The 27971-nt window shown below is 36.9% G+C and overlaps 2 protein-coding genes across 7 annotated transcripts in view; both read left to right on the top strand.

The window, feature by feature from the left end:
• Positions 1–27971, top strand: part of LOC143273830 (uncharacterized) — a 229583-nt gene that overhangs the window by 18415 nt on the left and 183197 nt on the right. For 5 of the 6 annotated variants that reach the window (XM_076574007.1, XM_076574006.1, XM_076574009.1 and 2 more), the window contains exon 7: positions 2790–2820. The exons of the other annotated variant lie outside the window; for it this stretch is intronic. In XM_076574007.1, coding sequence (XP_076430122.1) covers positions 2790–2820 — 31 coding nt within the window. The remainder of the gene's footprint in view (positions 1–2789; positions 2821–27971) is intronic. 6 annotated transcript variants of the gene reach the window in all.
• The window catches only part of LOC143273833 (uncharacterized), a 40582-nt gene continuing 15430 nt past the window's right edge, over positions 2820–27971 (top strand). Inside the window, exons 1-12 of the mRNA XM_076574019.1 lie at positions 2820–5366; positions 11824–11911; positions 13866–13948; positions 16048–16105; positions 18150–18178; positions 18262–18322; positions 21412–21440; positions 21531–21591; positions 24683–24711; positions 24802–24862; positions 26305–26333; positions 26423–26483. Coding sequence (XP_076430134.1) covers positions 5337–5366; positions 11824–11911; positions 13866–13948; positions 16048–16105; positions 18150–18178; positions 18262–18322; positions 21412–21440; positions 21531–21591; positions 24683–24711; positions 24802–24862; positions 26305–26333; positions 26423–26483 — 619 coding nt within the window. The 5' untranslated portion in view covers positions 2820–5336. The remainder of the gene's footprint in view (positions 5367–11823; positions 11912–13865; positions 13949–16047; positions 16106–18149; positions 18179–18261; positions 18323–21411; positions 21441–21530; positions 21592–24682; positions 24712–24801; positions 24863–26304; positions 26334–26422; positions 26484–27971) is intronic.

Below are 27971 nucleotides of genomic sequence, written 5' to 3'. Positions count from 1 at the left end.
TTTGGATCTCTGTGAGTTATATCCACCTTGGATTACATGAGATTGAATCAGTCTAGGAGAGAAACAGAGCCAAGCAGTGGTGGCACCCACCCTTAATCCCATTACTGGGAAGTCACATGCCTTTAATCCCAACACTAGGAAGGACGTGATGGCTGGGTAGAGAAAGGTATATAAGGCTCGAGGAGACAGGAACTAAAGGCTTTTTGGCTGGAACCCCTTTTGTCTAGAGGCTTTTCAGCTAGAGAGCTTTTAGCTGAGGACTCAGAGGCATTCAGTCAGAGGATTCCTGGAGTTGGCGAGGTTAGACTTGGCTATGACTTGATTCTTTGTCTTTTTGATCTTTCAGCATTTTCCCCAATATCTGGCTCTGTTTTTTTTTTTTTTAAATTAAAATAACATTTAGGGTTCCTGCAACAGAGGGTTCACAGCTTTGGGCCTGGAATAGGCTTGTTGGCTTCCAGAGAAAATGAAGTAGCCACCTAGCTAGCAAAGGTAGCTAGGAAACATGGAGGCCATGCCTGCTGCATTTCTAAAGCAAGGCATGTGGGTTTGGAGAAAGTAGTAGGGGATAATAGGATGGGAAATGGAAAGAGAGACTTGCCCAACAATGGTGACTCACAAACAAAGAGGGTTGTCAGCTTGGATCTGGAACAAGTGTGAGTTCACTGATGGCAGTTTTTGGGGGGTTACGAAAAAAAAGAGACTTATTCAATAAAGGTGGCACAAAATCTAAAATAATGGTAATTTTGTATTCAAATTCTTCCATTTAAACAAATACATCATATAGTGTTACTGAAATGTTTACATACATGGTGATTACTTCTGGCTCTACTGTATGGCAATGGTTTGGTTCCTAAATGTATAATTAGAAATTAATATTCTTATCTGTGAGGTGTTGAACTCAAGGTTTCATACTTTAAGAAGGAGGTGCTCTATGTATTTGCTACTCCAATGACCCTATTTTTATTTTTATTTTTGTCTTCCTGCTTTGTGTTGCCAAATAGACTCTTGAGTGCCAAAAGGCAATCTCCAGAGGTCAAACTGTAGTCAAGTCTTTCACATGATTTTTTCCCATATGCAGTAACCTTTAGAATGTGAATACTATAGATGAAGCAAATAATGAACCTCTTCTTTCGGGGAAAAAAAGAAGAAACTAGTCTACTAATTCCAGATTTAAATTCTGTTTTTATTGTGGGTGGTTAATATCTGTAGTGTTTATCAGTAAATATGAAGCCACTCATACACCAGATAATACTTGACTATCCATCCACAACCCCATTTTATCTTTTACCCTATTTTGCAAGACAGGTGCTCTGCCCCTTGGGCACATTTCTAGTCTTCATTTTCCCTTGGAAGATACTTTCTCAAGGGTAATGTCAATAGGATCTCACCATGTGTTGTCTTTCTTATTTTATATAAAAGGGGAACTGTAGACAAAATTCTAAATGGTCTTAGTAAATAAAAAACACAGAGCCAGATACAGAGTTAAAAGTCCAAGATATCAGAGCACTAGTGAAGAGCCAAGACAGCCTTATCTTAATACCTGGCCACTGTCTCTTCTCTAATGAGAGAGACCTTCTTCCTCTGTGACTTATCTTTTTATTGTCTTTCTGTTCTGCCTTCTCATTGGCTCTAAACCCAACCACATGACTTCCCTGTCACTGCCTGTCTATACAGACCTCCAGGTCTCTATGGTTGGTACTGGGATTAAAGGTTCAGGTCACCACTACTTGGCTGTGTCCTTGACCACACAGAGACTCTGCCTGCATGGGATTGGATTAAGGGTACGTGCCACCACCGCCTGACATCTGCTTAATGGCTCGGTTTTACTTCTGATCTCCAGGCAACTTTATTAACATACAAATAAAATCACACTTCAGCACAAATAAAATACCACCATAGGGGACTAGGTTTCTATCCCAGTAGAAAGACCTTAAGTGAGTTATTAAGTGATATATATGTAGATACCTACATATGGATTTATAGTTTTATAATAAACAAATTTCCAAAGCAACTTTCTTTGACCTAGCCTTGCTAGTGCATACTTTTAATCTTCTGTATAATAGCCATGTGCAGAATAGATATGTTCTTAAGAAGGGGATCTTACCAGTAGTTATGTCCAAAGGTGACAATAGCAATTGAGTTTCTACCTTATTGCATCATAGGTAAGAATGAGAATTATAGCCAGATCTAAAAGAGCTCATCAGAACCTAACCACAGAGGAGATAGGGAGGGTGGGCAGCATTGATTTCACCTTACCTCTCTTTTCTAATTCCTTGCAAGTCTTTATGAGAAACATTGTCCTGATAGGTTTCCATAATTTTAGGGGATATTGATAAGTACAATGATCATTGCTTCAGGTTCTCTCTGATAGGTTGTTTCATTCTTACCTGAAGGATTGCAGCCGTGTATCTGGGGAATATTTGTTGTGTTATAACAAAATATTTATACTCTCTTGAAATTGATCCTGGTACCATTCTTCCAGAAAACTACTCTCTTTGCTATTTATTTATGATAGGCACTGATTCTGGCAATGGCACTATTTGCCGTAAGTTGGAATTGTTGTGAGTATACATGGTCACCTACTTTGAGGTATCAAATGCTGATAATTTCTTTCATTGTTTTATTCAATAAATCCAAAGAAGGTGATTTCCTGATGCATTTGTTATATTCCAGTACCATAGTTATTATTTATCCTAGAAGATTTTTTACTCTAGAAGATTTACCCTATGATATTTTATAGACTAATATAATCGACTGAAATATGTTTACTATTCATTCAATTATAGGAAATGAGCCTGAAGATGTCGTTTCATCAGGGTAAGATTTTAAGGTCTTTGAATATGAATGTTAACTTATAATTAGAACCAGGGAAAAGAACTAATGTTTATTGAATATTGTGTTCTTCACTGATTCCATCTGATTTATTTAGTGTCCATGATGCATTAATATAATCATATGTTTTAAAGCTTTTATGTCCTTGTGACTAAGTGTCTTACTACTTTAGCAAAGGTCATGCAGAGAGTTTGATTAATTCTATAATCCCATAGGTAACAAGTTGCCAGCTCTTGACTGAACTGTCAGCCTCTTCATTCTCTTGTTCCTGTGACTACATTGAGATGATCTCATGTAGAAAGCCAGTTTTCCTTATGTGTCAACTCTGGATTAGAGTTTTCCTGAGAAACCTATCTATAACTCCATAGTTTTTCTTTTTGAAAGTTGTTCTTAGATACTACATTGCTATCAAGATTGGAGGGGGATCCTCTCTTAATTGTGTCTGTAGTGCCATAGGTTTGAAATGAGCAAGATGACAGAAGGCTTGGAATTACATTATTGGAATGGTAGTCCATGTGCACATACACCATGTTATGCTGTTACAATTGAGCATCTATTTAAGGGACATTATGAACGTATACTCAGTTTTGTTTTCTCTTCAAACTACTAGACTGCCTGGGCACAAGAGGGTTTTTTTTCCTCGTTTTATCAAGTCTTTGTTTCCCCCATGACACTAAGCATTTTGAAATTTTTACTGTACATTTATTTTTCCTCATGTTTCTTGACCTATAGTTTAGAATTTTTGACTGCCACGTACTCCTTCTTGTTTTATTAGAAAATTTCAGATATGAAAAATTGTAGTTTTTAAGGGATTTTGAAAACTAATAAAAGTATCCTGAGCACAGAAAACTAGATCCAACATTATACATAAACAGTTGCTCTGAGGGAGAAGCCAAAACTAAAACACAGTATTCTACGGAGGTGGAAATACAAATGGCCCAATTTAGGTCTTTTAGTTCCTTCACTAAAAGACCAGTCATTACTGACCAGTATTTGATTGAGAATTCCTGTAGGAAAATATGGGAATGAGTCGAGTGTTCCAAGAATGGCATTAAAAGTAGCATAGTGGTGGATGATTTGAATGACTTTAACAGGGGAAGGGCAATTTTGAAAGTAAAATCATGGAGGTCAATAGGACTAAGAGTTTGGCCTCGTGATTAGTTTTTTAAAGACAATAAAGTTAATTACATAGACACAGGATGGTGAAAATCATCTGGGAATGGATAGGGTTGAATGTAATTTGGAAACTATATTACCTTTTGTGCTTAATTGATAGAAATGACAAATAAATTCTTCTGTTGAAACTTTCTTGAGAAACCTGAAGTCTTTATAGAAAACAGGGAATGTGGTATCACAGAGGGTGGGCTAGAGAATGTTCAGCACCAAGGGCTGAAATGAAATCTGAATGAAAAATATCTATGATCCACTGCCACTGCTTCTTTTCCTGTTACCTTTGCCAAATTCCTGTCCTTTTCAGATTGGAATTGCAGAACATAATCATAGAATTTTATAACATGCCTAGGCTTGGGATGTGTGTTGCTGACCCTCCATTTAGCTTATATGCCTGAACCAGGGAACTAGCTGTCTTTCAGGTTCTTTGAGCCTGTACTTTCAGGAATCTGCACCTTCCTGGGATGAATATTTAAAGGCCAGAGAGCATCACTGAAGACTGCAAAAGAGGGAACGAGGAGTGGTATCCTATATAAGGAAGACATCTAGAGAACATAGAGGGAAACAGAGGCAAAAGTCCCAGGGATCTGCTTTTCCAGAAGTCTCTGCCATCAACCGAGCACATATGAAGGTTTTTAAGTGCTTGGTAGTTTTTGAATCAGCCTGCACCAAGTAGGAAGCACAACTGAATTATTATATTTTAATGTTTGAACACCCATGATAAAAGGATTTCAAATCTCAATGTGCACATTTGTTTGTTCACTTATAACTTTAATGTTCAAGGATTTCACATTTGTTTCATGACTTCATTAGTTATTTTACAATGAATGGATGTGATGGTTTCCTTTCAATGGGTATTTTCCATGCTCAAGAATGAAGGTTGCCATTTAGTAGTTATACAGTTTTGTGCTTTATTAATAGAGTAGAACGAGGTCACTATTGCTTTGCTTTATTTGGGGCTATTACCTTTATTTAAATTAATGGTTAAAGAGTATGTGAGCAATTAATTGTAATTTGTGTTCAATCATCAGGACAGTTTTCAAAACAAATGATTTTCAGGTTCCACAAATACATTGACTGACACTATTTGATGTGGAACTATGTGTAACTCTTTCTTGACAAGTGCAGAGATTAGGAGAAGTGGAGACAGAAATTAACAGCTGAACAAATTTTATAAAACAGTTGTCTAATAACAATAGAAACACCATTTGCTATTCAAATAACTAAACATTCAGGACAAATGCTTTTGTCCACTACTCACTTATTTGTTGTGTGTTTTGCTTCAAAGATATCACTTTGAATCCAAGTCACTGACGTCTGTGTGTGCAAGAATGGAGGACACAGCTAATTTGAAAACTCAGGTAATCAATGCCTTCTTGAGGTAAATTCTTGTGCTGAATTTCTTCTTTGTGGAGTTTAAAATGGTATAATATAGCAGTTGTCAAAATGTCATCACTTTAGATGAAAAATTGGCTAGAATTTTTTTTATAAAATTATGAAAATATTACTATATTGATGGTGAAAAATACCAAAACATAATAACTATTTTAAGGTTCTGAAAGCCAAAAATGAGATAAGAAATAAATAATCACAGAAAAATTAGTTTGTATAGTTTTACCACATTGGAGGGAATTTAAAATTTGGGAATATTTGGACAAATAAACATTAGTTGTTTTATTTTTATTTTTATAGCATGACTTACATAATTTTCAGGCTTCTCTAAATATGTAGACTAACCTATTCATTATGTTACTTAAGGTATCTTATCAATAGCTTACATTTCCAACCCATGTATTGAAGGGCTCAGAAATTATCATTAGTTTTTAATGTACCTTTTAAAAAATCTTTTACTCATGATACTAACTTTTAAAAACTGTTAACTGGCTGTCAACTACATGTTAACTGGATGTCAACATGCAGAAGATTGCATATAGATCCGTATCTGTCGCCATGCACTGAACTCAAGTCCAAGTGGATCCAAGACCTCAACATAAATCCAGTTACACTGATCTTGAGAAGAGAAAGTAGGAAGTAGCCTAGAATGCATTGGCACAGGAGACCACTTACTAAATATAACACCAATAGCACAGACACTGAGAGAAACAATTAATAATTGGGACTTTCTGAAACTGAGAAGCTTTTGTAGGGCAAAGGACACAGCCAATAAGACAAAACAACAGCCTACAGAATAGGAAAAGATCTTTACCAACCCCACCTGACATCTGACAGAGGGCTGATCTCCAAAATATATAAAAGAATTCAATAAGCTAGACATCAAAATTCCAAACAATCCAATTAAAAATGGGCTACAGGGCTAAACAGAGAATTCTCAAAAGAAGAATCTCAAATGGCCAAAGGACATTTAAGGAATTACTCAACATCCTTAGCCATCAGGGAAATACAAATCAAAATGACTCTGAGATACCATCTTACACCTGTCAGAATGGCTATGATCAAAAACACTGAAGACAGCTTAGGTTGGAGAGGATGTGGAGCAAGGGGAACACTCCTTCCTCCACTGTTGGTGGGAGTGCAAACTGGTACAGCCACTTTGGAAATCAGTATGGCGGTTTCTCAGAAAATTGGGAGTCAATCTTCCTCAATACCCAGCTATACCACTCTTGGGTATATACCCAAGGAATGCTTAATCATACCACAAGTACACAAGCTCAACTATGTTCATGGCATCATTATTCGTAATAGCCAGAAACTGGAAACAATCTAGGTGCCCCTCAGATGAAGAATGGATAAAGAAAATGTGGCACATACACACAATGGAGTACTAGTCAGCAGTAAAAAATAATGATATTATAAAATGTGCAGGCAAATGAATGAAAACCCAGACTCAGGAGGAAAAATATGGTATGTACTCACTCATACATGGATACTAGATGTAAAGCAAAGAATAACCAGACTACAACCCACAACTCTAGAGAAGCTGGCTAACAAGGAAGACCCTAAGAGGGACTCATAGAACAAACAGTGAAGGAAAAATAGATGAGATCAACATGAGCAAACTGAGGGTGAGGGGGAGTCATGGAGGACAAGGAATGGGGGATGAGAACACAAGGCAATGGGAAGTTTGAGCTGGAACAGGGACAGAGTGGGATAGCAAGGAAAGAGATACCATGATAAATGAAGACATCATGGGAACAGGGAGAAACAGAGTGCTAGGGAAGTTCCCAGGAATCCACAAGGATGATCCCACCTTAGACTACTAGCAATAGTCGAGAGTGTGCCTGATCTGGCCTACTCTGGTAATCAGATTAGTGAATACTGTAACTGTCATCATAGAGCCTTCATCCAGTAACTGATGGAAGCAGATGCAGAGATCCATGGCTGATCACCAGGCCAAGCTCCAGCAGTTCAATTGATAAGAGAGAGGAGGAAGGAATTCTATGAGCAAGGGACATTGAGATCATGATGGGAAAATGTACAGAGAGAGCCAGCCAATCTAGTGGAAATACATGAAGTGTGGACCAATAGTTGTTGAGCCTCCATGGGACTGGACTAGGCCCTCTGGATAGGCGAGACAGTTGTTTGCCTTGAACCGGTTAGGGGACCCCCAGGCAGTGAAACTGTATCTGTCCCTGGTGTGTGAGTGTGTTTTTTGGAGCCCAGTGCCTATGGTGGGACACCCTGAGCAGCCTTGGTGCATGAGGGAGGGGCTTGAGTCTGCCTCAACCAAATGTACCAGGTTCTGCTGAGACCCCATGGGAGACCTTGCCTTGGAGGAGGTGAGAATGGGGGGTAGGTTGGGGATGAAGGCTGGGGGTACAAGGAGGGAGGATAGGGGAATCTATGGTTATTATGTAACATGAATAGAAAATTTCTTAATAATAAAAATACAAAAAAAACCCACTTTTACTCATAACACTAACTTTTGAAAACATTTTTTTCAAGTCTGGTGTAGATGGAAGTTTTCCTGTGTCCTGCAGCCACTTGGTCCCAAATAAACACACAGAGGTTTACATTAATTATAAACTGTTTGATATATGGCTCAGGCTTATTGCTAGCTAGCTATTATATCTTAAATTAACCCATTTCTATTAGTCTATGTGCCTCGTGGCTTTACCTGTATTTTATTACGTCATGCTCCCCCTGACAGCTTGCAGCATCTTCCCTGACTCTACCCTTCTTCTTCCTCTATCTCTCTTGGTTTTCCTGCCTGGCTCCGTCCTGCCCTGCCATATTTATTAATGCAGCATTATTTATTAACCCATGGGAGCAACATATATTCACAGCATACAGAAAGACCATCCCACAGAATTTTGGTACTTTATCTAGAAAAAAAGTATTATTTATAGTGATTAAAATGTAGAAATACAAAATCTTTCTCTCAAAATTAGTATAATAATAGCTTTGCATTATTCATTCTCATAAAATATTGGATCCAGTCATCATGGCACAGTCTTTATCCTAAAATTCAGATGACAGAGGCAGGTTGAACTTTCCAAGAGTTCAAGGATGTTCCTAATGAGTTCTGTCTCAGGCTGCCAATATATAATGAGGTAGAAAAAGAATGTTTGAAGGCTCCTCATATCCAAGAATAAGTTTGCACTTTCTTCAGGAAGGAACAAGTGTTTCCCTTTCTTTGCATACTCCCAAGCTGAGCTGTCATTTGTTTTATTGATCTTGGCCATTTTGACTTAGGTAAAATGAAATCTCAGAGGGGCATTGATTTACATTTACATTGATGACTAAGGATGTTGAACATTTATTGAAGTGTTTCTCAGGCATTTGTGTATCTCTGCTTAGTTGTATACCCCATATTTTAGAACATGTTATTTGTTTTCTTGATATTCAGTTTATTAGTTCTTTGTGGTTTAGATGCTAATCCCCTATCAGATGTATAATTGACAATGGTTTATTTATTTTCCATGCCATAATTTTTTCCATGATGCTGTTTCTCTTCTAAGGAGAAGCTTTTCATCTTCATGAAGTTACACTTGCTAGTTTCAGTTCTAATGCCCGTGTTATTGGTATCTGGTTCAGAAAGTCAGTCATTGAGTATAACAAGGAATTGAAGCCTTTTCCAGACATTTTCTTCTATCTTAATCAGAGTTTATGGTCTTATGTTGAAGTCTTTGATCCATTTGTAGTTGAGATGTATGCAGGGTGATAGATATGGATCTACTTAGTTCGTCTGCATGTAGCCATCCAGTTTGACCAGAACCATCTGTTGATGATGCTATAGGCACATAGAATTATCCAAACATAACAGGCTATGGCTAAGGCCTTTAGTCTCACTCCACAACTAAATAGGAAGACCCTATTGGTGAAGGAACCACATATTAAATCACCAAACATAGAGTAGTTGCATTTGTGCCCAAATAGAATCCTTACACCTTCTAACTAATGTTCATGGTACTAGAAGATACACCTCATGCTCCCAGAGGAGAAATGTAACCATCAATATCACCAGCTACAACCCTGTGACCTACAACAGTGACCTGTCTGAAACATATGCTGGTCCCATAGTAGCACAAACATTATGGGAGTAACAAATGACTTTTTCATTGGACTTAAAGACTGAATAAGATGGAATACAAACCTGACACTGCCAAAGGGGCCAATAACATGTGATAATATAGGGTATGGGCCATGGACAAACCAAATGCTACTCTTCTTCTGAATGAAAATGAGCAAGAAAATGAGTCCTAGAGACATGTCACTATACCTTTCCCAATCCTCCTTACAGAAGTTTTCTCTTGCAGTAGATGGGAATCAGCACAGAGATCAACTGGTCAAAATGCAGAGTGAGAGACTTTGGACCACCTAGTCATAAATTGGATGTCTTCATCAAACCTCCTCCAACAAGGCTCAGTGTTTATGTAGAAAAAGTAGAATGATTATAAGAGCCAGTGCTTATGGATAAGGTCAAGGAAACTTTGTCTTCCAGACACAGCAGGACCAAGATCAATGCACATATGAACTCAGAGACTATGCCAGTACACAGATGATTTGCACAAGTTCCAACAAGACAGGTTGCCAGCACTAAGAGGCAGAAGACACAGGCTGCCATCTATAACCAGGACACCATTTGTAATTGATAGCTGTTGGCAAAAGAAAAATCAATGTTCTACTTGAAGCATCACTGGGTATATCAAAGGCACTCCTGAGCAGACACTATGACCAGGGGAAGTTGATCAACACAAAGGAAACAGTGTTCAATTTTGTGTTTGTGGTATTGTTGGGGGCTGATGTGTTCTCTTGTGGCATTTTTGTCTTATTGGTTGTAAGTTTGTATTTTCAATTTGGGGATAGATTTAAGAGAGAAAGATTACAAACTTGGGGGGATAGGTAGATGAGGAATAATCTGGGAGTATTTTGGTTGGGAAAGTATGTTCAAAATATATTGTACATGCACATTTTTAAATCAAAAATGGAAGAAAATACTCTTCATATAATTAAGGTATACATGTTTCCCCCTAATTATAGCAAGTTCTAGAATAAGGTCTTTGATAACAAATGCTAAAGGCCAAATTTCAATTTCATCTTATTTTTGCACTCAAAATCTTGAAAATTAAACTGAAATTCTTTGCATCATATGTAACACTTCAAATTTTAAAGGATGTCTATACAGTAGTTTCATTGCTCATTTAAATCTCCAGAATCACTCTGAGGTTAGGCTTCCTGTTTCTGGGTGTCCAAGATCACTTGTGATTGGTGTTTTTTAGTTTTCCTTTTTGTTTTTTCATTTATTACATCAACTGTGAAATTAATGAATGCAAGGCAAATTCTCTACCACTCAACCACACACCCAGTCCTTTCAGTCTTATTGTGATAAGCTATACATAAATTCTTCAAATGTGGATTTCAGCATACAGTCAATTAGGCTTTTTTATTCCTTTCTTTGTGTGTTTTATGAATGTTGGGACCAGACTAACATATATTTCAACAGTATTTGAAGACTTAAAAATCCTCAACTGGCATAATGACATTGATGTTTCATCACAGAATCTTTCTGAATTAAAACTACCAGTTCATATGACTTAAATATGAGGTGATAACTATTAGTGTTATGCCATTTAGAGAATAGTGAATCTATGTGAACCTTAAATTTTCTTACCTATCTTACAACTAAATGACTAACAATGCTGAGTGTGTAATTGCATAAGGACATCTCTACTATTTCAAGTATAAATAAGCACCAGGAACATTCCAGACATTGAATGAATGTTCTGATGCTTCCCTTCATGTTAATGCTTGTTATGCTCTAACGATACCTGTTTTTTACTGTGAAAGAGTTTGAGATTTCATTGAATAATTACAAGCATTGTATAAAGAGAGAAGAATCACTAACTGCTTTTTAATTTTATGAAACTATTTTCTCTATATCTAAGATTTTAACAAAACTATTTTTGTACATCCTTCTTTTCATAAGCAAAACTGATTCTAAAATATTTCAGTTCTTCTCCACATGGCATAGTCTGTATTTTCATACTAATCTAAGGGCCTTACTATAATATTAAATTGATTTTCTCAAGGAATTGATTTTTAAATCAAATACTTTGGTATGGCAAGCACATTAATAGTTAGTACTTAAATGTATTCTTTAACTGTTTAATTTTCAGTGAGGAATATAAGTTTCATATTATGAGTTTAGTTCCTTATTGAATTCTGCAGATGATCTTTTTCTATTTCTGCTTCAAAGCTTGATTTTAGCATATGTGACTGTATGAGGTGAAAAGATAGGTTGATCTCAAGAGCATGCAAAATGTTATCTATGAAAATATGCTATCCTATTTTTAAGTTTAGTTGAATTCAAAATAGGAAATTCAACTATATTCTCATTATTATTTTTCATTATTTTAGCAAGATATTCCTGAGAATAGTCTGAAAAGTGGTGTGGATGACTTACCAATAGTTTCCAAACAATATGAACATGTAGAAGAACAAGAAGGTAATGCACATGCTTAACTTGTAAGATCACTTGGCAGAGAGGTTTGCTTAAAACATGACAACAAATACCTTAGCCAAATAAAATAAACCACGTAATATATGTTAAATCAAACAAAAGTAAAAATGTAATGGTAGACAAGAAAAATTTTCATCCAAAGGTTGAAATAAGAACGTCAGTAAAAGAGTTGCCTTTTATTTTATTTAACTTTTGATAATTTCATGCTTGTGTACTATATTTACATCTTTTTCAGGTTTCTGGCTATTTCTACAACATTCCCTGTGCTCAAGTCCTTAGTAACTCTGTGTGTGACTTCTCTTCTATACTATTAGTAAAGACACACTATATTTGTGTGTGTTTATGCACGTATGTGCATGTGTGTGTGCATGTGTGTTTGTGTTTCTGTGTGTGTATAAGTGTATGCATGCTTGTATGTATTTGTTTAGTGTGTTGCTTATATGTACATGTGTTTAGGACTGATCACTGGAATTGCACAACCTATTATCCTACTAGGATGAGCTCATCTCTGGAAAATCACCTGATTTATCTTTGTTTATCAGCCACTGATTGCCTACAGATCTTCATCTAGGGGTTGTGCATTGTGAGATTCACTTCACCCACAGTAGAATTTCATCTGGTGTTGTCCTTATACAGGTGTTTTTTCAGATATCATACCTTTGAAATTTCATGGTAGCAATATCTAAGTCATGCATAGAAGATGCTGTGTAGCTTCAAGAGTGCTGGTACTTTGATTTTGCAATCTATCTTCCCAATTCTTGCTATTTTTTTCTGATCCTTAGATTTAGGACTTTATAAGTGGAGTTGGGGCATATTATGGTCACTCCTTGGATTTTCATTAATTGTATATACTGTAATACTTTTATGTACTGTGAAAAGTAAATTCTTTGAGGAAAAATGTCAGCTACATTCTTCTGTGGGTATAACTGTGACTATAAAAAACAATATTTAGAACATAGTAAGTATACTGTTATGAGAAAATGGGAGTAATTGATGACTCCTAGTGTTTATGATTTCTCCATCCATGGATAGTTGATTAGTTTCCCAGTACTTGGAATGAATTTCTCATTTAGTGTGTCTCCAGACCAATAGGACAGCTGTTGGTTACCCCAAAAATAAAAGTATCGCTATCCTACCATGAGCGTTATCTTGCCAGGCTTTTCAACATCTTGGTGGTGTACCATTTTCTGCTGGTGGGATTACTGATTGCTTATCTCCCTTGGCACTTTGCAAAGCATGTTCTCATAGTATGAGAGCAGGTTTCTATGTCAGGTCCAGTTAAATTACTCCAAATTCTGTGTTTAAAGTGTGGAGTCTTGAGCAATAGGGCCTTACAACTAAAACTATTTTGCTAGTTTCAATAAAAAACAATTATTTCAACCGGGCACTGGTGGCGCACGCCTTTAATCCCAGCACTCGGGAGGCAGAGCCAGGCAGATCTCTGTGAGTTCGAGGCCAGCCTGGGCTACCAAGTGAGTTCCAGGAAAGACACAAAGCTACACAGAGAAACCCTGTCTTGAAAAACCAAAAAAAAAATTATTTCATAATCCTTTTCCAATTTCCTTAATTTGTACATTTTTTGAATGTGCTTGTGGGTATAAGCACATGATAAATGTTCTGAAACATCGATGACATCTGAAAGTGTAGATTTTAGAGAGCTTGGTCATTTATGAGAGGTGTGTGAATTAGTCAAGTATTTGGATGTCTTGAAGCTGGCAACATGAAGTTTCTATACAAGTGATATACAGGTATTTCTACAACTTGGGCATTTATCTAAGCATGTGAATATTCATCTATAAAGTACATTTAATTGAAATATTTGATAAGAGTAAATTTTTTTCTAAATTCTAATTGTGAATGTATTTCAATCTATTGTCATAGAAAATTACGTATCTAATTGTTATATTTATTTTTTAAATAAAATATGTGGATATGTCAGAAGAACTAGAATTAGAAACAATACCGGATTTAAAACTGGAAAATGAAAATGTTTGTAATAAGAATGAAGACTATCAAAAATTGGTATGTAACTGTTTAAAATTAAATTTCTCACTTAATACTGTGTGGTTTGATGATCTTATCATAGGCCAAAAGAAACTACACTTCAGGCTACTATATTCAGTCCATCAATGATGATTTAACATTGAAATGAAAGTCTTTTACCTATTATAAAACACAGGGTATTCTTAGAATCCAGTCACACAGCTAATCATTGTCTTTTATATGTAATTTAGTAAATAATTATATGATTATTACTTGTGCTTTATGTTAAGCTCTTTACATGGCTGGAGAGCCATAGACTCTCTATTTAAAATAGTGGACGATATAAAATTATGACTTTAGAGTTGGACTTATTTAATAAAGTTGATTCTTCCTGCAAAAACTAAATTTGTTATGTGATGATTATACTCAATTATGTCAAGGAGAAATTTTTTCCTTATGATCATTGGGTTATTTCAAGGTCCTCATTTGAGAAGATCATATGGATATATAATCAACTAATCTTCCAACAGAAAGAATTTTTGATTCCATAAAAGAGACCTAATTGTGAAGGAAAAACTCAATTATTTTGCTCAATTCAATGAAGGAAATTAATTATTTCCACATTATTGTCCAATATGCTCAATATATATATATATATATATATATATATATATATATATATATATGGAATTGAGTTAATGTAGAGAATTCAAATAGATTCAAGACACTATACTTTCTCTTTCACACAATCTGTTCAGAGACATAATACAATGTTAGGTACTTACTGAAGTATGAGTATGTTCTGAAGACATTTTTCATGTTTTAAACCCACATAAATCTGTATAGTCAATATCTCCTCTATGTTGAGAAATCAAGAACTGAGATTTCAGAGGGAAGCCTATGCCATAGTAATAGAACACCAAGCAAGTAAAAAGCAACTGTTTTAGTTCAGATAGGTGCATTTTGTCATAAAGAAAACATATGGTAGAGAGAGATATTTAGGCAAAATTGTCGTTAATACAGGGTAGGAGTGAGAATGGTATTTTGTCATCAGAGATCAAAGTATGAAGCCAAACATGTTTTAGAAGATGAGGGAGTGTCCACTCAGTAACTGTCAAATAGGATGGCATTACTGTACATATAGAATAGTGGACAACATATTCTCATAACTTTTAAAATTCTTGAAGAACGAGAAAGCAAGATTTGTTTATTCTGTTAAACATGCAAAAACTGTGAAATGGTGTTTGGGGAAGATTTCTGTTCATTGAGAAACATTTGTAAAATATTAAAAAACTGCATAATGGTCTAATGTTATTGTCTAAAGGTAACATAGGAAATAAAAACTTGTCTGCTAATCATTTTGATCCAGAATTACCATGTATAAGAAATTAACAATGCCGGGCAGTGGTGGCGCACGCCTTTAATCCCAGCACTCGGGAGGCAGAGCCAGGCGGATCTCTGTGAGTTCGAGGCCAGCCTGGGCTACCAAGTGAGCTCCAGGAAAGGCGCAAAGCTACACAGAGAAACCCTGTCTCGAAAAACGGAAAAAAAAAAAAAAAAAAAGAAATTAACAAAATATGTCAGTTTTGTTTGTTCACTTTTACCGAAATTGAGCCCATTCTGCCTTCTTCACTACACAATCAGCATGATACAATATGAATGTTTTTAACATAATACATACCTCCTATCAAGCCTAACCACACAAATAATGTCATTGTACAACACCTCATAATTAATGTTAATCGTGTCCTAGAGGAATGGCCCTACTAAAGATGTGAACATTTGTCTCATTAACATCCTCCAACTTTACTAATAAGAACAAATTAGTTTCATGCATTATAATATAAAATGATTACTTTTATTGATACATGCACATCAGGCATTACTATGTCTGTGGATGTTTTTCCTCTACTCTATATTTCTTGTATATAATTGGGAAATGAAAGGCTTAAACTTGACTGTGTATATAAGATTCTCCATTCAAATACCATGGTTTTTGATATATACTGCATATATTCTCATGAACAATTTCCTTAAAGTCAAATATCATGATATGTTCAGAAATAGAAAATAAGACCTTTTGGAATTACACTACTAATATCATGTGACAGAGTGTGTTTTATCCTAATCCACTGCAGAAAGCTGCCCAGTCATCCAGCATAGGAAATGGTCCAGAAGAAAATGAAATAATTGAAGGTAAGAGTCATCATGAAAAGACTTTATGTAAGACAAATGCTGGTATGTTATGCTACCGAAAGAAATCACTGAATAAATTTACACTTAAATAAAAGACAACAAAAGTGGTAATAAGTCCCATATGTTAATAAGCATGAGCGATGTGTAAAATTGAGATAGTCCCAGAAAGATCTCTGAGTTTTCTTCTACCTGAGATACCTAAGGTGCCCCATTTGTCCATTGACTCAACAAGGTATAACTAAAGGTTTCATGTTTAGCAAAAGATGTCTAATTGGGGGTTTATCTCCTCTCTTATTTGGAGACTCCATTTGTATTTATTTTATATGCTTATGTATTTAGAAATCTTCTACAGTAGTATGTTTCCATACGGTTTTTCACGTGGATGTTAGTAAATTGGTCATCCCCATATTCCTACCCTAACCTCTCACTTGCATCGCCCTTCCCCCGACTGTCTCTCTACAATTATATATTCTATTTCCCTTTACTTGAATGATCCTCACAAGCAATCCCTTACTTGATGCAGAGTCTCTGTGGTTATATGGATTTTAGCACACATGTTGAAGACTTAAATGCTAACACTCACATATAAGGGAAATTATACAGTATTTGACTTTTGGATCTGGGTCTCCTCATTCGTGGTGATTTTTTCTAGCTTCATACATTTATATGTAAATTTCCTTTTTTGATAGACGCAAAACAACCCATCGTGTAAGTTCACCACATTTTCATTATATATTTGTCAGTTAAAGGACATCTAGACTGTTCCTAAATCTGGCTATTGTAAATAGTCAATAATGAGCATGTATGAGCAGATATTTATGTAGTAGGATATAGAGTCCTTTGAGTATATGCCAGATAGGTGTATAGGTGAATTTAGAGAAGAATTAGTAGCCAGCTTCCTGAGAAAATGCCAGAGTCATTTCCATAATGGCTGTAAAATTTACATTCTCATCAGTAATGAGCAAGTGTTCCATTTTCGTCATATCCTCACAAGCATGAGTTGTCATTTGCTTAATTGAACTTCTCCCTTTGGACAGGAGTAAAATGAAATCTCAAAGTACTTTTGGTTTGCATTCTTCTGATAAATAAAAATGATGAGCATTTCTTTAAAAGTTTGTCAGTAGTTTGTGTTTTATCTTTAAAAATTGTCTTTGTATTCCCAAACACCATTGTCATTGGGTTATTTGTTTCCTGGGAGTCCAATTTTTTCTTCTTTATTTATTTTAGATACTAACTGTACGTTAGAGGTTTAAATGATTAAGTTCTTTTCCTATTATGTAGCCTGATGATGGTGTCTTTTGCCATAAAGAAGCTTTCAGTTTCATGTGGTCCCATTTACTAAATTTGGGTCTTAGTGCTGTGCTACAGGTGTTCTGTTTCCTATGCCAGTGAGTTCAAGCCTGTTAAAAAATTTTCTTCTGTCATATTCAGGGTATCTAGTCTTATTTAGAGATTCATGATCCATTTGGAGTTAAGTTTTGTTCAGGGTAATAAATACTCCTATGTGTATTCTTCTTCATGTATCCATGAAGTTTGGTAATCTCCATGTATGGAGGCTATTTTTATCCAGTGTGTATTTCTACTTTCTTTGTGAAAAATCAGGTATTCATAGGTGTTTTGACATTAATTTGATTTCATTGATCAACATGTCTATTTTGATGATAGAACCATGATATTTTTATTACTCTAGCTCTGTAACAAAACATACCATCTGAAATAGTGATTTCTCCAGCCTATTTTAGTATTGAGAATCTTCTTAAATATATCCAAGACTTTTTTGTATTTCCATATGAACATGAAAGGCTTTTTGATGCTATTGTGGTTATTTTTAAAATTTCTCTGAATTTTGATGGAATTAAATTGAATCTATAGATTTCTTTTGATATATTTCAGTATATTTGTCAGCTGCTTTCCTAACCAGTAAAATAATAGATGTTTATTTTGAAAGAAGGGAATAGAACTCATTGCCCTCTGAAGCCTTCATAAAGGTAGGTTTGGAATTCTCATTGTGCATAAGATTGACTGTACTTTCTTTTTCTTTCAGTTTGGGCTGAAAAATGTCCACATCCAGAGGTAAGTGACTTTTAATATTTATATTGAATAATTATATATTGTTGAAATCCAAAATATTGATTAAATATCTCTTTTCAAAATAGCTGAGGGATTATTGTCATCTAGCCTCCAGACCCATGCCTGAAACACAGCAATCTCAAACAGGTAAATTTTGTTAAGTCACTTTCTTCTGATCAATTTATTCTAATACATTTCAAATGCACACAGTCTTCCCGATGCCAATTATATCTCGACTATAATGTTGGAAGGTTTTGTCATAAGCAATGCCAACTCACTAGTGGCATACATGCTTCAAAATTATTACATTGACAATATAAAACATTTAGAAATGTCAGCTCAGCTTCAATGTCTAATACTCATGTTCGACTGCCTTATCATTTCCAGTGTGCAATCTCTGTTTATTAGTGACTTATAGAAGTCAATCATGAGACTAATGATACTTCCCCAATGTGTGACCATAATTTCTTGATGGATCTCAGAATGCGCACCTACACACATAGCTATCTGTAAGGACAAGGTAGAAACTTATTTGAGCTCAGAGATTCTGATCTGGACTGGACAAACAGCAATGTACAATATCTTCAGAAAAGAAAATCAATTTTTGTGTTGCTCTATAATTCATAGTGCACTGCTTCACTTCACTCATAGTGCACTGTAATTTAACTACAAGGAATAGGAAATGCATTTAGAATTCTTACTTACAATCTATTTCAATAGCACAGCATACACTATCATATAGTGGAGCAGTCATTGACAATCCCAAAACTTACATAGATATCTTGCCACAGGAAACTTTCAGCTTCATGTGGTCCCATTTATTAAGTGTGGGTCTTAGTGCCTGTGCTACAGGTGTCCTATTCAAAAAGTCTTTTCCTGTACCAATGAGTTCAAGCCTATCACACACTTTCTCTACTGTTACATTCAGTGTCTCTGGTCTTATTTAGAGATCCCTGATTCATTTGGAATTATGTTTTTATTTAGGGTAGTAAATACAGATCTATGTGCAGTTTTCTCCATGCAGCAATCAAGATTAGTTCACTATCATGTTGGAAGATGTTTTTTACCCAGTGTGTATTTCTGGTTTCTATATGAAAAATCATGTGTGTGGACCTCCATTTGGTGTTCAATTTGATTTCATTGATAACATGTCTATTGTGATGCTAGAATCATGCTGTTTTATTAGTCTAACTCTGTAACAAAACATGAACTCTAAGATAGTGATTTCTCCATCCTCTTTTCATATTAAGTATCCTTTTATCTCTATTCAATGTTAAGTCTTTCATTATTTTGTTCTTTTTATTTAAAATTTTATTTTACATACCAAGCACAAATCCCCCTCTCATCCCTCTTCCCACTCCCCTCCAGCATACCCCCAACCTCTCCTCCAAAAGTGTTAGGTCTCCTATGGGGAGTCAGTAAATCCTGGTACATTCAGTTAGGCAGGATCAAGCACCTCCACACTGCAGCAAGGCTGAGCAAGGCATCCCACTATAGGTAATGGGCTCCAGATTGCCAGCACATGCACCAGGTATAGATCCCGATCCCACTACTGGGGGGCCTTCAAACAGACCAAGCTACACAACTGTCTCCCATATGCAGAGGGCCTAGTCCAGTCCCATGCTGGTTCCACAGCTGTTGGTCTAAAGTTCCTGAGTTCCTACAAACATGGATTAGTTGTCTCTGTAGATTTCCCTATCATAATCTTGACCCTGCCCCCTTGCTCATATAATCCCCTTCCCTCTCTTCAACTGGACTCCCCAAGCTCAGCCTGGTGCTTGGTTGTGGATCTCTGCATCTGCTTCCATCAGTTACTGGATGAAGGCTCTATGATGACAGTTAGGGAATTCACCAATCTGAATACCAGGGTAGGCCAGTTCAGGCACCCTCTTCACTATTGCCAGTCTTCTAATCTGGGGTCATCCTTGTGGATTCCTGGAAATTTCCCTAGCAACAGGTTTCTCCCTTACCTCATAACGTCTCCCTCTAACAAGATATCTCTTTCATTGCTCTCCCACTCTGTCCCTCCCCCAGCTCAACCATCCTATTATCTCCTCATATTCTCATCCTCCATCCCATGCCCTTTATTGCCCCCCATCCCCACTACTCATGGAGATCTCCTCTGTTTCTCCTTCCCATGGCAATCCATGTGTCCCTCTTAGGCTCCTTGTTTCCTAGCTTCTTTGGAGCTGTGGGTTGTAGTCTGATTATTTTTCTCTTTACATCTGGTATCCACTGATGAGTGATTAAATATCATGTTTGTCTTTCTGAGCCTGGGTTACCTCACCACAGGAGTCCTGCCTGCTGGCTGGCAGCTGGGGCTGCAATGGGTGGGGGAAGGGGGCTTGGGTTGTGCCTCTGAAGCAGGGTGACCAGCTGGGAATATGGTGAGTCACCTCTTGGTCCAGGGGGAGCCAGCTAAGTCTGTGTCTCAGGGAACAGCTATGGTCTTGGGGGATGGGTGGATTTGGGGGAGCAAGTGGGACTTGTAGATAACAGGGTCATATGTGAAGTGGAGGTTGTCAGGTTGTCAGTTGCCTGCAGGAAACTCTCCAACTGGTCTGCAATTGGGGCTGCAATGGAGAGGGAATGGGGGCATGGGTTGTGCCCCTGGGCCTAAGGCCTGGAGGCTGGGGTGACCTGCTGGAAGAATGGTGACTCACCTCTTGGTTCAATTGGACCTAGCAGAGTCTGTGTCTCACGGGGCAGCTGCAGTCTTGGTGCAGTGGGTAGATTTAGAGGGCCAGAGTAGTAGGACTTGTGATTAAAGGATCTGATGGGGTGGTGGTAATCAGACCTGCCTGCAGGAGTATTGCCTGCTGGCCTGTAACTGTGCCTAGGAGAACAGTGACTCACCTCTTGGTCCAATCTGAGCTGGTGGAGTCTGTCCATTCTTTTGTTTGTTTTATTTTTATTCTTTTTATTTTTATTTTTGAATTTACACATGAACCTGAAAGGTGTTTTGATGCTGTTGTGGTTGGTTTTTTGTTTTGTTTTGTTTTTTTTCAATTTTTCTGACAAATTATATTGGAATTTTGATGGCTCTTGCACTGAATCTTTAAGTTGCTTTGCTAAGTTTCAGTATATTTGTGTCAGTTTTTGTCCTAAGCAGTAAAATAATAGGAGTTTATTATGAAAGAAGGGAATGAAATCTCACTGCCATCTGAAGCCTACATAAAGGTAGTTTTTGTGATCTCATTGTGCATGAGAATGACTCTACATTCTTTCTCTTTCAGTTTGGGCTGAAAAATGTCCACACCCAGAGGTAAATGTTTTTTAATATTAATATTGAATAATTACATCTTGATTGAAGTCCAAAATATTGATTAAATATCTCATTTCAAAATCCATTCAGCAGAGGGATTATTCTCATCGAATTTCCAAACCCAAGTCTGAAACACAGCAATCTCAAGCAGGTAAATTTCGTAAGTCACATTCTCCTGATCAAGGTATTTCAATAAATTTCAAAAGCACACAGTCTTCCCGATGCCAATTATATCTTGATGATGGTGATGATAGAATTTGACATACGCAGTGCCATCTGATAGTGGCATACATGCTGGAAAATATATTACATTGGAAATATAAAACATTTGCAAAATAAGCTCAACTTTAATGTTTAATACTTATGATCTAAGGCCTTATCCTTTCCAGTGTGCAAACTCTCTGTTTATTAGTTACTTATAGAAGTCAATCGTGAGACTAATGAGATTTCTCCAATGTTTGACTATGATTTCTTGATACCTGGGTCTCAGAATGAAAACCTGTCATACTCAAAGCTACCAGAAAGGACAAAGCAAAAACATATGTTACCTCAGAGATTCTGTTCTGGACTGGACAGCCAGCAATATACCACATCTTCAGAAAAGAAAATCAAGTTTTGTTTTGTTCTAGAACTTATAATGTATATCTTACCTTCATCTGTAGTACACTACTGTAACTTAGTAACAAGAAATAGGAAATATATTTAGAATTCATATCTATAATTTATTTCAATAACACTATCATATGGTGGAGTGATTATTTAAAAGCCCAACACTGATATACATATCTTGCCATAAAAAAGCTTTTAGCTTCATGTGGTCCCATTTATTAAATGTGGATCTTAGTGCCTGTGCTACAGGTGTCCTATTCAAAAAGTCTTTTCCTGTACCAATGAGTTCAAGCCTATCACACACTTTCTCTACTGTTACATTCAGTGTCTCTGGTCTTATTTAGAGATCCCTGATTCATTTGGAATTATGTTTTTATTTAGGGTAGTAAATACAGATCTATGTGCAGTTTTCTCCATGCAGCAATCAAGATTAGTTCACTATCATGTTGGAAGATGTTTTTTACCCAGTGTGTATTTCTGGTTTCTATATGAAAAATCATGTGTGTGGACCTCCATTTGGTGTTCAATTTGATTTCATTGATAACATGTCTATTGTGATGCTAGAATCATGCTGTTTTATTAGTCTAACTCTGTAACAAAACATGAACTCTAAGATAGTGATTTCTCCATCCTCTTTTCATATTAAGTATCCTTTTATCTCTATTCAATGTTAAGTCTTTCATTATTTTGTTCTTTTTATTTAAAATTTTATTTTACATACCAAGCACAAATCCCCCTCTCATCCCTCTTCCCACTCCCCTCCAGCATACCCCCAACCTCTCCTCCAAAAGTGTTAGGTCTCCTATGGGGAGTCAGTAAATCCTGGTACATTCAGTTAGGCAGGATCAAGCACCTCCACACTGCAGCAAGGCTGAGCAAGGCATCCCACTATAGGTAATGGGCTCCAGATTGCCAGCACATGCACCAGGTATAGATCCCGATCCCACTACTGGGGGGCCTTCAAACAGACCAAGCTACACAACTGTCTCCCATATGCAGAGGGCCTAGTCCAGTCCCATGCTGGTTCCACAGCTGTTGGTCTAAAGTTCCTGAGTTCCTACAAACATGGATTAGTTGTCTCTGTAGATTTCCCTATCATAATCTTGACCCTGCCCCCTTGCTCATATAATCCCCTTCCCTCTCTTCAACTGGACTCCCCAAGCTCAGCCTGGTGCTTGGTTGTGGATCTCTGCATCTGCTTCCATCAGTTACTGGATGAAGGCTCTATGATGACAGTTAGGGAATTCACCAATCTGAATACCAGGGTAGGCCAGTTCAGGCACCCTCTTCACTATTGCCAGTCTTCTAATCTGGGGTCATCCTTGTGGATTCCTGGAAATTTCCCTAGCAACAGGTTTCTCCCTTACCTCATAACGTCTCCCTCTAACAAGATATCTCTTTCATTGCTCTCCCACTCTGTCCCTCCCCCAGCTCAACCATCCTATTATCTCCTCATATTCTCATCCTCCATCCCATGCCCTTTATTGCCCCCCATCCCCACTACTCATGGAGATCTCCTCTGTTTCTCCTTCCCATGGCAATCCATGTGTCCCTCTTAGGCTCCTTGTTTCCTAGCTTCTTTGGAGCTGTGGGTTGTAGTCTGATTATTTTTCTCTTTACATCTGGTATCCACTGATGAGTGATTAAATATCATGTTTGTCTTTCTGAGCCTGGGTTACCTCACCACAGGAGTCCTGCCTGCTGGCTGGCAGCTGGGGCTGCAATGGGTGGGGGAAGGGGGCTTGGGTTGTGCCTCTGAAGCAGGGTGACCAGCTGGGAATATGGTGAGTCACCTCTTGGTCCAGGGGGAGCCAGCTAAGTCTGTGTCTCAGGGAACAGCTATGGTCTTGGGGGATGGGTGGATTTGGGGGAGCAAGTGGGACTTGTAGATAACAGGGTCATATGTGAAGTGGAGGTTGTCAGGTTGTCAGTTGCCTGCAGGAAACTCTCCAACTGGTCTGCAATTGGGGCTGCAATGGAGAGGGAATGGGGGCATGGGTTGTGCCCCTGGGCCTAAGGCCTGGAGGCTGGGGTGACCTGCTGGAAGAATGGTGACTCACCTCTTGGTTCAATTGGACCTAGCAGAGTCTGTGTCTCACGGGGCAGCTGCAGTCTTGGTGCAGTGGGTAGATTTAGAGGGCCAGAGTAGTAGGACTTGTGATTAAAGGATCTGATGGGGTGGTGGTAATCAGACCTGCCTGCAGGAGTATTGCCTGCTGGCCTGTAACTGTGCCTAGGAGAACAGTGACTCACCTCTTGGTCCAATCTGAGCTGGTGGAGTCTGTCCATTCTTTTGTTTGTTTTATTTTTATTCTTTTTATTTTTATTTTTGAATTTACACATGAACCTGAAAGGTGTTTTGATGCTGTTGTGGTTGGTTTTTTGTTTTGTTTTGTTTTTTTTCAATTTTTCTGACAAATTATATTGGAATTTTGATGGCTCTTGCACTGAATCTTTAAGTTGCTTTGCTAAGTTTCAGTATATTTGTGTCAGTTTTTGTCCTAAGCAGTAAAATAATAGGAGTTTATTATGAAAGAAGGGAATGAAATCTCACTGCCATCTGAAGCCTACATAAAGGTAGTTTTTGTGATCTCATTGTGCATGAGAATGACTCTACATTCTTTCTCTTTCAGTTTGGGCTGAAAAATGTCCACACCCAGAGGTAAATGTTTTTTAATATTAATATTGAATAATTACATCTTGATTGAAGTCCAAAATATTGATTAAATATCTCATTTCAAAATCCATTCAGCAGAGGGATTATTCTCATCGAATTTCCAAACCCAAGTCTGAAACACAGCAATCTCAAGCAGGTAAATTTCGTAAGTCACATTCTCCTGATCAAGGTATTTCAATAAATTTCAAAAGCACACAGTCTTCCCGATGCCAATTATATCTTGATGATGGTGATGATAGAATTTGACATACGCAGTGCCATCTGATAGTGGCATACATGCTGGAAAATATATTACATTGGAAATATAAAACATTTGCAAAATAAGCTCAACTTTAATGTTTAATACTTATGATCTAAGGCCTTATCCTTTCCAGTGTGCAAACTCTCTGTTTATTAGTTACTTATAGAAGTCAATCGTGAGACTAATGAGATTTCTCCAATGTTTGACTATGATTTCTTGATACCTGGGTCTCAGAATGAAAACCTGTCATACTCAAAGCTACCAGAAAGGACAAAGCAAAAACATATGTTACCTCAGAGATTCTGTTCTGGACTGGACAGCCAGCAATATACCACATCTTCAGAAAAGAAAATCAAGTTTTGTTTTGTTCTAGAACTTATAATGTATATCTTACCTTCATCTGTAGTACACTACTGTAACTTAGTAACAAGAAATAGGAAATATATTTAGAATTCATATCTATAATTTATTTCAATAACACTATCATATGGTGGAGTGATTATTTAAAAGCCCAACACTGATATACATATCTTGCCATAAAGAAGCTTTTAGCTTCATGTGTTCCCATTTATTAAATGTGGATCTTAGTGCCTGTGCTACAGGTGTCCTATTCAGAAAGTTTTTTTCCTGTACCAGTAAGGTCAAGCCTATTACACACTTTGTCTTCTGTCTTATTCAGGGTCTCTGGTCTCATTTTGAGATCCTTGATCCACTTGAAGTTGAGTTTTATTCAGGGTTAGAAATATAGTTCTCTGTGCATTCTTCTTGAAGCCATAAAGTTTGGTGAGCACCATGTATTGAAGTTGTTTTTTTTCCAGTGTGTATTTCTAGTTTCTTTATCAAAAGTAAAAGTGTCCATAGGAGTGTGGACTTATGTTTGGTGTTCAATTTGATTTCATTGATCAACACGTGTACTGTGATGCTAAAAACCATGATGTTTTTAGTACTCTAGACCTGTAAAAATCATGAAATCTGGGGTGGTGGTTTCTCCAACTCTTTTTGTACTGGGGTTTGTTTTACCTCTCTCCAGGGTTTTTTCTTTGTTCGTTTGTGTTTATTTCTATGTGGAGCTAAAAGGCTTTTTCATGGTGGTGTGGTTATTTTTTTCAATTTCTCTGACTAGTCATGTTGTAGTTTTGATGAGGATTACATTGACTCTAAGATTGCTTTTAGAACATTTCAGTTATTTCTGTCAGCTGTTGCCCTAACCAGTAAACTAATAGGTGTTTATTTAGGAAGAAGGGAATAAGAACTCACTGCCATCCAAAGCCTACATAAAATTACTTTTGCAGTTCCCATTGTGTAGGAGATTGATAAATTTATCCTTTCTTTTTTAGTGTGGGCTGAAAAATGTCCTCACCCAGAGGTAAATGACTTTTAATGTTTATATTAAATGATTAATGTTTATTGAATTCCAAAACATTAATTAAATATCTCATTTGAAAATCCATTCAGCTGAGGGATTATTCACATCCAATCTCCAAACCTGAGTCTCTACCACACCAATCTCAACCAGGTAAATTTTGTATGTCACATTCTTCTGCTCAGTTTATTTTATTACATTTCAAATGCACACAGATTTCCTGATGCCCATTATATCTTGATGATGGTGATGACAGGGTTTGACATAAGCAATTCCATCTCACTAGTGGCAGGCATGCTTCAAAACATTCACAAGGACAATATGAATTATTAGTAAATGTAAGCACAGCTTCAATGTTTAATACTCAGGTTCACTCACCTTAACCTTTCCAGTGTGCAAACGCCCTGTTTATTATTGACTTCTGTAAGTCAACTATGAGACCAATGTGACTTCCCCAATGTTTGAACATCATTTCTGGACACCTAGGTCTCAAAATGCACACCTATAGTAAAGGTCTCTGAAAGGTCAGGGCAGAGACATGTTGAGCTCAGAGATTCTGTTCTGGGCTGGACAAACAGCAATATACCACATTTTCAGAAAAGAAAATCAATTTTTGTGTTGTTTATAAATCATAGTGCACTGCCTTCCTCCATCTGCAGAGCATTGTAATTTATTTACAAGGAAAAGGAATGGCATTTTAAAATCGTATCTACAATCTATTTCAATAAATTAGGATACACTTGCATATGACAGTTCAGTCACTGAAAATCTCATTACTTATATGCACATGTTGTATGCTTTTACACCTTTTTATTTTTCTGTACTCTGTTGTCTGAAACTCATCTCTCTGTGTCACAACAGACATTGTATCAATAAAGAAACCATGTCTGTAATGACTTACTTACTTTCAAAACTTAAAGTCAAAACCTATCAGAATCACACAAAGTAATTAAAAGAAAAAAGGAAACAAAAGCAAAGAGATCTTTGGAGCTTAGAATAACCTTTAATATAGGTCCTACATGTCAAGGAGAAAAAGATATAACTGTAAAAAAGTGGGTTCGAGTTGAAGTCACAAAGAAGAGTTTAAGCATTATCTTAAGCTAGGGTAGCCACAGCAATACCCATTTTTCCTGGGGGAAAAAAGATGTACAGAATGACTCCATGTGATAAAGTGAGTCAAAAAGGAGCAATTTGTCAGGCGGTAGTGCCTTTAATTCCAGCACTTGGGAGGCAGAGGCAGATGGATCTCTGTGAGTTCGACATAAGCCTGGTCTACAGAGTGAGTTCCAGGAAAGGCTCCAAAGCTATACAGAGAATCCCTGTCTCAAAAAACAACAACAACAACAACAAAAATCAACTTGTCAGAGCAGAGCAAAAGCATGTTATCCTATTCACAGAAAAATGTGTGGTAAACCAAGTATCATTTGGGGGAAGTTAACAGTGAGTTATTTAAAGTTACTCTTGCAAGGCAAGGATAGTTTACAGGGTGAAAGTGTTATTTTCCCACAGTTTCTGCAGATGTGGGTGTAAGCATATATTTATGAGTTTCCTGACAAATCATATAAAGCATGTATGACTCAAAACTGGCCAATATGTAGTATATGTCCAAGTGTTGATTTGTCTACAATTACAAGTTTTCTT

The sequence above is a fragment of the Peromyscus maniculatus genome, chromosome 6, assembly GCF_049852395.1.
Source record: "Peromyscus maniculatus bairdii isolate BWxNUB_F1_BW_parent chromosome 6, HU_Pman_BW_mat_3.1, whole genome shotgun sequence".
In the NCBI taxonomy this organism is placed as follows: domain Eukaryota; kingdom Metazoa; phylum Chordata; class Mammalia; order Rodentia; family Cricetidae; genus Peromyscus; species Peromyscus maniculatus.
This window is presented reverse-complemented; position numbering and strand designations above follow the sequence as displayed.